The sequence below is a fragment of the Podarcis bocagei genome (genome assembly GCF_964188305.1).
Source record: "Podarcis bocagei genome assembly, chromosome: 1".
Taxonomy (NCBI): domain Eukaryota; kingdom Metazoa; phylum Chordata; class Lepidosauria; order Squamata; family Lacertidae; genus Podarcis; species Podarcis bocagei.
Genome location: NC_138125.1, coordinates 86,545,054 through 86,555,069, shown reverse-complemented (window position 1 = coordinate 86,555,069; position 10,016 = coordinate 86,545,054). Strand labels below are relative to the sequence as shown.

Here is a 10,016-nt window from a genome sequence, read left to right as displayed (position 1 = left end):
CCTCCAGCCTGTAGGTGGTGGTGGTGGTGGCGGCGAGAGCGGCCGTTGGGGCCTGTGCGCTCGCATCTGCCCTTCCTGCTCGCTGCTTCTTTCGGCGGAGGCTCCTCGGCGAAGAGGTAGAGGAAGAGCCAAGCCGGCGCTGCCCCTCGCTCTTCGCCTGCGCTAGGACCACTGAGTCGGGCCGGCGGGAGGGGGCGCGGAAAGAGAGAGCGGCGGAGGGAGAGAGAGCGGAGCCCAGGCAGCGCAGCTTCCTCTCTCCAAGCGGGCCGCCATGTCGGACGGCGAGAAGCTCAATTTGGATTCCATCATCGGGCGTCTCCTGGAAGGTGAGCCGCGGGGGCCGGGCGCGCAGCTGGGCAGGGGATGGGGACGCGCGTGGCGGCGAGAAGTCCGCGCAGACCCCTGCACTAGCTTTGCACCCACGCACGCAACAGCCACTTTTGCGGGGGATGGGGGGGAAGATGTCTGGTGTGAGTGTGTGAGCTGAACCATTCTCCTTTGTCTTTTTTTTGGGGGGGGGGAGGTTCCCATTAGGTATATCACCAGGGTAAGTTTTGCGTGGATTTAGTGCTTCCCACGCTTCCTCCCCCCCCCCAGTCCTGTGAAACTCGCAACTCAAGCTGCTTCCTCCCCCCCACAAAGTGAGGCTCTGGCGTGAACTTCCGTGGAGGAAGCGGCGCTGTTAACGCGCCGCAGGGAGGGTTGGGCTACTAGAACTAAATGCAGCAAGACAGCCGTGATCTCGCGTGGGCGCCTTCGGACTCAACTCGGAGCTTCCCCGCTCCGCGGAATCGCTGCTGCCCTCTTTTTGCCGGGTGCGGCTCCCTCCTCGCGGCTTCCCGCTAGGCGAGGCCTGGATAAGGACGGCGGATTTCTGAATCCGAAGCGGGCAACTAGCAGGATGGAGGCTTGGCGAGGGGAATTGGGGGCGGCGGCGCCTCCAGAAGGACGCCCGTGGGATTTACTTTCGCCCGCGTGTCGGGCGGGGGAGCGCTCCTCGCGACGTAATGCGAACAATGACGGCGATGGAACCCTATTGAGCGATTGGGCAAGCATTGCGAGCGTGGGAACCGAGCCGCCCCGATGCTCCGCAGGCGCCGGCGAGGGGAGAGGGAGGCGCTGTTCCTCTTTACGGGGAAATAGCGTTGCTTTTTGGCTCGGCTTTGTGGGCGGGGTGGAGCGCAGGTGACGGCCCACTCCGCCTGGGCGACGGTCAGGACCTGGGAGCGGAGCCCGGCGGGGCGGGACGGATTCCTGTCCGCTCTCGCAGGCGGCTACTGTAGCCTTGGATCCGCGACCAGAGGCCCCCGAAAGGGGCTTGTCCCTAGCAAACCTCTCCACTTCTTCGCAGGTGGGTCTGGCCAAGAATCTAGACGGGCCATTGCTCTGGCAAAACGCCCCAGGAAGAAACTAACGGCCCCAAGTCTCAGCATGTTTACTTGAGAGTAGGGCCCACTGTGTTCAGCAGTTAGGGAAGACTGGGGTTGTAACCACTCCAGGGAAGGTGCTGTGTTTTTTCTGGCCAGCTAGATGTACACCTGTGCTGGTGCGATGAGATTTCAATTTGGCCGGGACTATCCTGAACCACTTTCCTTGTAAGGTAGGACGCTTCTGTTCCTATTGCCCAACTAGAGGATATAAACTGAAAGAAAGCAGCAGTGTACACAAGAACAGGCAGTCAGAGTTAAGCTTGCTTGGGTTTGCCCAGCAGGCCTTCACCTGGCATACTAGTATTAGTCAGCATTGGTTACTCATAGGTACATAAGAAACTGCCTTGTACGGGAGTCGGACCATCAGTTCATCAAGCTCGCAGATTGTCTCCACCGACTGGTAGCAGCTCTTTTGGGTTCCCTGGAGATGCCAGGAGTTGAACATGGGATCTTTTGCAATCAAAGCTGATTGATGCTCTGCTTGCGATGTGGGTTTAATGAGAAAAATAAAATTATAAATATTGCACACACACTGTGCATATTAGGAAAAAACACATCAGGACATTTCTAGATGCCTTTAAACAGCATGTTTATTTAGATGCATTTAGTAAACAGAAGTATTTAAAAACAAAAACCTCCCAAGTTTGCCTAATATTTGGGATCCAATCCTTGTTACTGGTGGTCTTATGAAAGTTCCTTTGTAACTATTATAAAATTGAGTTGTCTGCACCAGCCTATTCCAGATGGTGGTGGGGCTTTCTGGTAGCATAGCTGCAATTCCAAAGCTCTAGGTTTTTACATGCCAGCGCCGTGTACTGATCCTGCTTGTTTTGCTCTGCTGCTCTTGTCCCCAGGAGCATGGCTAAAGGTGGTGAATTCCTTTAAACAGAAGTCGCCACCTGCATTTTTAAGATTTTTGGACTCCTCCTAGTGTCTTGTAATGCTTCTGTACCAGAGGGTATAGGTCAGACTGGCAACAGACTTGCGGGGGGGGGGGGAGCAGGAAAACTACCAGCCTCATGTCTGGCAATGAGTAACGTAGGTGCTGGAACAGAAGTCAAGCTAAAGTAAATAATGCAGGTGTGGTGCAGCTTTAGGCCTTCTAATGTGATAAGCGAAGATTTCCAGTACTAGCCTCTTGAGGCACTTATACATTGGTGGAGTTCAAGGGAGCTGGCTTCGCATGTCCTGCCCAACTCTCCCTGCCATCCCAAAGTCAAGAATGCAGCTCTGCCTCTGGTGATGTGACAATCTCCATGGTATGGAGAGTAAGTAAATAAATTTCAACGGGGCACCAGGACTGTTTCCAGAGAGGAGAGCACTGGGAATGTCTCTGTGAAGGAGGTGCGAGTGGGGAAGACTGGTGTTTACGAAGGATGGGGCGGCATATGTTGCAGATGTCAACTGGCATGTTTTGGTTTTCCAGTGCAAGGCTCGCGCCCGGGCAAGAATGTGCAGCTGGCCGAAATGGAGATTCGGGGCCTGTGCCTGAAGTCGCGAGAAATCTTCTTGAGCCAGCCCATCCTGTTGGAGCTGGAAGCCCCGCTCAAGATTTGCGGTAAGTTTCCACCTACTGTTTAGTACAGCTGTTAGCCTATAGTTGCTTAAGGGGGATAAATCTGAAATGCATCTCAATATTTTGGTAAACTGGGAATGCCTATTTCCCCCTCCCCACGAGCGGCTTTTGTTCATCATACTTTTATTCAATCATGTATGTGTGTATGTATGTATGTATGTATGTATTTGTTAAGTTCTGCCACATCTGTACTGTTTTTGGAGATGGGTGGTAAGTTAATGCTATTGTTTCTGCTTCAGTCAAGGTCCTATGCTAGTGGGGCACTGGCCCATGGCCCATTTGGTTTGAGAGGCCCACAGACCTCCCCTCTAAGACTGCAATCTGCCTGCTCACTCTGTAGGTCACTTAACCTCGTCACTGTCTGCCAGTGATTAACCTTCATCTGATTTCCTGTTCATTTTGGTTTCAGGCAAGTTGACATTAGGAAGGGACAAAAGTCACAGGGAGGTGCAAATTAAAAGTGGCAGAGAAGGTGGCAGAAGTCAAAAGAAAGTGAGCAAAATGAAAAGGAAAGTGAGAGGGAGACAGGCAATATCAGCAGGTGAAAGGAAGTAGAAGGAGGGGAGAAGATGAAGAAAGGAGGACAGTAATATTTGAGAACGTAAAGAAGCAGAGAGGAAGAGGTAAGGGGTGGGGCCAAGAGTGGAGAAGGGCTGGGGCATGAGGACATGGAGAGGACAAAGGGATTCACTGGTACCCTGTGCATAAGACCTCAGTAACCTGGACCTGTGCCACCGCCTCTTCCTTAGAAGCACATTAGACCCTTGCAGCTGAGAGGAGGAAAGAGGATCATCTGCATTTGTACCCTTGGTCTCTTGCTCTCTCCCCTGCTCAGAACAAGAGAGAGCTGTGTTATGATCCGTCATACATTTCCAACAGTTCCATCAGTGCTCCTCTTCTGTTAACAACTGCCCCCTCCCCTTTTCCAGGTGACATCCATGGGCAGTACTATGACCTGCTCCGACTCTTTGAATACGGGGGCTTCCCCCCAGAGAGCAACTACCTCTTCTTGGGCGACTACGTGGACCGAGGGAAGCAGTCGCTGGAGACAATCTGCCTGCTCTTGGCCTACAAGATTAAATACCCTGAGAACTTCTTCCTGCTGCGGGGGAACCACGAGTGTGCCAGCATCAACCGCATCTATGGCTTTTATGATGAATGTGAGTGTAAGGCTCCTATTTAGAACTGTGGGTGTGCAAGTGTGGAGGGTGGAGAGAGGATAGGGATGGGGAACCAGAGGACCGGGGTCTAAATGTGGCCCTCCTAACCTTTCAATCTGGCCCCCCAGCATCCGTCTGTCCTTACTGGGATGCTCTTCTTTCTCTCCCTTCCCCCTGACCCTGGCCCCCTACATTGCAGGAGCATGGCTCCTCAAAATAGCCCCTTCTTTCTTTCTTTCTTTCTCTCTCTCTCCCTCTCTCTCTCCTTGCTAACGTTTCCCAATTCCCCCCCTTTTTGCAGGTAAAAGGCGCTATAACATCAAACTGTGGAAAACCTTCACGGACTGCTTCAACTGCCTGCCTATCGCTGCCATCGTCGATGAGAAGATCTTCTGCTGCCATGGAGGTGGGCCAGCCCCAGAAAAGATGGGGATTGGGTTGGAGGGGAGAAAATGCTGCTCCTGCTGCCTGGTGGCAGGTACTGGTGACTGTGTTTGTGTGGCCTGTCCCAGGTGGTTTGCAACCAGCATTGTCTCTGGAAAAGAACAAAAGCTGCTGCAGCCACAGGCCGTGGGGGCAACCTACCTTGGAATTAGGTGCCTTGGCGCATGCTGAGCTGGCGCTCTTCCTTGGGGGGCGGGCAGAATAAAAGCCCGGGAAAATGTTGACATGAGTGGGAAGAAGGTCAAGACCTTTTACAAGGGTTTCCTCATTTATTTATTTGTTTTTAGTATGGAGTTTGGAGTGAAGGCTTTCCCCAGGTCTCTTTTGGCCCACTGGGAGAGCATCAGCTCAGCGCGTGTTTGGCAGGGGTGGACTGGATTCGGGCTTGCAGGATTTGTTTTGTTTGTTTATCAACACCACAAAATTCAATAACTGGAGGCAGGTGGAAAATAGTGGCTGCTGGCAGAGGCAGCTGCCTCCTCCACCCAGCGAGCTCCACATTCTGTGACCTGCGTAGACAAGTACACATTTCCTGCTGGGTTGCTCCAGATAAGGGAGTCCAACACACAGCTTTAAAACCATCCAACAGAGCTGCACAGACCTGGTTGATGGCAACCAGTTATTACTTATATTTTATAGGTGAGGAGCACAGAGGCTGAGAGACTAGCAATTAGTAAAAGGCCAGGCACGGAGGAGACTTTTAAAAAGAAGAACATGCAGCTTTAAGGAACTGTGTGCAATCCTAAGCATATTTAGGGAAATAGGATGCCAAGGATTGAACCTGGTGCTCTACCTACCACTGAGCTAAGGATTGCTGCCGCTGAAATATTTACAACTTGTCCATGGATCAGGCATGTAGGTTTGCAAACGGCTGCAACCTCTCTCCTTTTTTTTGGTGCTGTTTGTAAATAATGAGGAATCGGAAACCACCATTGATCCTTACAAATCATCCAAAATTTTACCAGGCTACCTTCTGCGCACTCATACTGTAGGATACTTAATTCCATTTAGCTTTTCTTTCTCTGTAATTTCCTGATACTGCTTCTTTTTTCCTTCTTGCAATGTGACAAGACATAAGGTAGCAGTTTGGGGTTAGTTAAGGGAAGAGTATGAGTAGGGGGGCAGGCTCAGCCCTACCATTAGGCAGAGTCAGGAGGCTGCCATGGGGAGATGATACTGGGTGATGTAAAAGGGCAGCAAATGGCTGTTTTGCTTTATTAATATTTTTAACTGTAGGAGAGGTTTGTGTAATTTTTCTGCCTTGGGCGCCAGAATAACTTGGCTGGCCTTGGGTACTATATGCCTTGACTCAAGGAGGGGGTGGGTGCCATTCGCTGCTCTGCCTCAGGCAGCAAAATGGCTTGAGCTGGCCCTGGCAGAGGGTGTAAACTTGGCACAACTCCCCTCCCCACCTGCTGTCCCTTGGCAGCATTGACAGTATGTATACCTTGTTTTCCAGGGCTCTCGCCCGACCTCCAGTCCATGGAACAGATTCGGCGGATCATGAGGCCCACGGATGTCCCTGACCAGGGCCTGCTCTGTGACTTGCTCTGGTCCGATCCTGACAAAGATGTGCAGGGCTGGGGCGAGAATGACCGTGGGGTCTCCTTCACCTTTGGCTCAGAAGTTGTCGCCAAATTCCTTCACAAGCATGATCTGGACTTGATCTGCCGAGCACACCAGGTTGGGGCACTGAGGCCGCCCTGGAAGAGGGGAGGGTGCCTGGGCTGTGGGAGTGGGAACAGGAGAAGAGCCCTGCTGCATCAATCAAGGGCCCATCTAGCCTGGCCAAGGGGAAGCCCACAAGCAGGACGTGGGGAATATGTACATACTATGCCTGCTTCACGGTTAATTCTCTGCCCCCTCCCTCTGTTTCTCTTTGCCTTCCCCCTCCAATAGGTGGTAGAAGACGGCTATGAGTTTTTTGCCAAACGGCAGCTGGTGACCCTCTTTTCTGCCCCGAACTACTGTGGGGAGTTTGATAATGCAGGCGCAATGATGAGTGTTGACGAGACTCTTATGTGCTCCTTCCAGGTAAAGACTATTGAGCATAGCGCTTCCCTCTTTTCCTATTACCAGTACTCTACCCTCTTCTGATAGTGTGTAGGTTGTAAAGGAGGATAGAAGCCTTAAAAAAAAAAAGAGGCAGATTTTTTGGTGATCCACTATCCTGATGCTGGATGCCACATAAGATGTGTGGGACCTCAGGATATGAACACCCCTCTTTTGATTTTAAATGTATCATATAAATTATCTGTCCTATTTCAAAATGGTTTTCTGTATGCTGAATCGCTTATCAGGATATGTTTCTGTAGAAACGTGAACTGGGATGCCCAAATAACCTGTCTTCTGGGGCTACAGTATTTTTTTTTTTATATGAAACTTGTTTACATTCTTCCATTGGGAGCCCTTCCAGTTAGCTTTTGCCCAGTGCTCATCTAGAGCTCTGTGCTATTTTTAACTAGGAAAAAAATCCCAAAGCCACAGGGTGATAATATGTATGGAAGAAATTCAGTGTTGTGCTCTTCTAATTGTTCCATCAGCACAAATACCCCTGGGTGCTGTATTGAGGGGAGAAGGGAGAATGGGATATAAAAACCCCACTGAGGCAGCTTTTACAGTACATTTTATTTATTTATGTACATGAAATACAATTACCTTAAAACGATAGTATAAAAGTGATCATGAAACAATTAAAAGAACAATAAATAGATGAATTAACACTGTATTTTAGCTTAAAAGATTTAAAAATTATGCCAAAATTAGCAGTATCAAAAAGCTACCAAGAAAGAAAACGTATTGAAATAGATTAGGTCTTAAATAGATTAGGTCTTTAAACAGGCCTTAAGTGCTGAAAATCTGACTTAGAGGGCTTCAGTCCTTGTTTTGTTGCTTTGATTATTTAGCATGTGAATGAGAAGTAAAACGGGGTTGTGGGTTGCAATGAGACACAAAATTTTTACCCTGAAACTAATCTTTTCTCTCCTATCCCCTTCCCCACTCCTCATTTCTTGAATTCTACAGATCTTGAAACCGGCTGACAAGAGTAAGGGCAAATATGGCCAGTTCAGTGGATTGAACCCTAGTGGGCGCCCAGTCACTCCGCCACGCAACTCTGCCAAAGCCAAGAAGTAACTAGCCCTGCCTGCCCCCCTAGCTGTAGGTGTGGGGCCCAGGCTGTCTTGCGTAGCGGTTACACTGTACAGCGGCTGCTTACCTCCCCAGGGCCCAGCCATGTAATTTTTTTAAAGAAAAAGGCTGAATAAGAATTCAATACCAAAAATTCTGCTCCCCTGGGATTGGGGATGTCTTTATTTTTGGGGGTATTTTTGATTGACTTTTTTGCCAACTTTGTCCTGATGTGTGCTCCCCCCTTTCCCCCATGGGGGGTTACTACATCTTTTTGAATAAACATGTAAGATTCTTATGTAGCTGCTCCTTTGTCGACTGTTTGGGGAGAATAAAATGAATGGGGCTGCATGATGCGGCTTGGAGGATGAAACAAGCTCTCCTTAGGAGGTGTGGAGGAGAGGATGTTGGAAGGTTCAGGACAGATAAAATGAAGTCCTCCTTCCACAGTGCCTAGCAAAACGGTGGAGCTTGCTTCCATTAGATGTAGTGGTGGCCAACAGCTTTGATGGCTTGAAAAGGGGATTAGGCAAATTCATGGAGGGTAGGGCCTCCTGATAGCTGTAGTAGAGGTGACATGCCTCTGCAATACCAGCTGTTTGCAATCTTAAAAGTAGGGAGAGTGCAGTTATGGGCTTCCCAGAGACATATGGGATGCTGGGCCAGATGGGGCTTTGATGCAGCAAGGCTGCACACACATTCTTAGAAATGGGAGCAAGTTACACGATCAAGACGAAGCATCTTAAAAGACATCTTGCCCTCTGTCCCCAATTACCTTTCCATATTTCGCCTGCTAAAATCCCCTTTGCACTTTGGCTGACATGGAGCCATTTGTGACTACCTTTGCAGGATCCTCTGGTTACCAGTTTTAAGACTTTCATGTTGAACAACTGGCTTGCTTCGGTATCTCTGTAGTTTGTTTTCTTCACTAACCACCACCTATATCTTACTCTCCTCACCTACCTGCATTGCCTGCAAGCTTTAAATGGAATAGAGAAGCTGAGCTATGCAGTGGCACTATGTGGTAAGACAGCCCCTTTCGTAGAGGCATGAAGGCTTCCTAGCTCTGAAGAGCATAAGTGTATGTGGCATGAATAGCATAAGCTGCGCAAGGGACCCTAAAGATGCAGAAACGGTCCTTATTTTAGATTCTTCTATATCCATTAGCTCACACAGACCAGTGGATTGGGAATCGATAAAATACTGTGTACTAATGCACCCAATTTAGATTCCAGTAGGGCTGTCCTGAAAGCTTCCATGATACTTTTAACACATGATACTCCTAACAGGGTTATGTAACAGCACCTCCTCACCGTAAGCTGTTTAAGGGAGCCTTTCCCCCTGCCTTCTTAATGTGAATTGGTCCGTTGTTGCTTGCTTAATCTCTAGTTAAATCCCAAGCCACAGCACAGTTATCAGCAGTTTGTAGGAATTTGCTGTGGTCCTCAGCCAAGGCAATCCTGCGGGGCTTAAGCAAAAAGCAAGGCAGGACGCAGGAAGCTGTGCCTATCCAGTAGAATAGAACTAGAGGCCTACTAAGGACAGATATTTTGGGCCAGGAAAGGCATGAGTTCTTATTAGATAACTAACAGCATTTTGAGCTACACTGACAGGGTGGGGATTGATTCTGCATTAGGAGTGGGATTCAACTGATGAATCCCACCAGTGGAAATTGCGCAAGGATTTCCACTTGCACAACACGGTTCCCCCATGGCAAAATAAGCTCTGGGAGGTGTTAGGAGAACCCTTTGAGCAGTACAGGATGAGGATTGTTCTACCTGGCAAGCCAAAATGTGATAAGAGCCCAATGCTGGCTTCCTCCCCTGGAGTCCATCTGGAAAAGACATCAGGCCTGCACTGTGGATGAGCACCATTGTTTTACCAGAGGGACGGACTTCTTAAAGTGACTTTATATTGTGGCAACAGAGGATAACAAAGTATGTTTGCCAATGATTCTGATGCTTGTAGTTAGGGCTGAAATCTATTCACCTGCCTGCAGAAGGAAAGAGGAAATAGCAATGCTCTCCTCTGCTACCTCCTGTGCTTTACATAGTACTGTAGTTTACTAATACCACCCTGGCTGCTACAGATCCCTTTCCTGTAATCAACCTTCCATTCCCATTTGCCCGACAGCTAAATTATAAGTTTAGCAATGAAACAGGTTAATTACAAGGGAGGAAGAGAAGGCTGGCTCAAGAGGCGTGGAGTGGAAAGCAGTAAAAAGAAGGCTACAGCAACTGATGGATAACCACAGCAACAATTTACACCACAGTCAAA

At 49.3% G+C, this 10,016-nt stretch overlaps 1 protein-coding gene across 1 annotated transcript; it reads left to right on the top strand.

Moving 5' to 3' along the window:
• Positions 1-107: 107 nt before the first annotated feature.
• Positions 108-8,037, top strand: PPP1CA (protein phosphatase 1 catalytic subunit alpha). Its single transcript, XM_081169282.1, has 7 exons — positions 108-326; positions 2,857-2,988; positions 3,936-4,166; positions 4,468-4,572; positions 6,070-6,293; positions 6,510-6,644; positions 7,635-8,037. Exons 1-7 carry the CDS (start codon positions 272-274, stop codon positions 7,743-7,745), a joined length of 993 nt encoding a protein of 330 aa, XP_081025408.1. The 5' UTR covers positions 108-271; the 3' UTR covers positions 7,746-8,037.
• Positions 8,038-10,016: the final 1,979 nt, after the last annotated feature.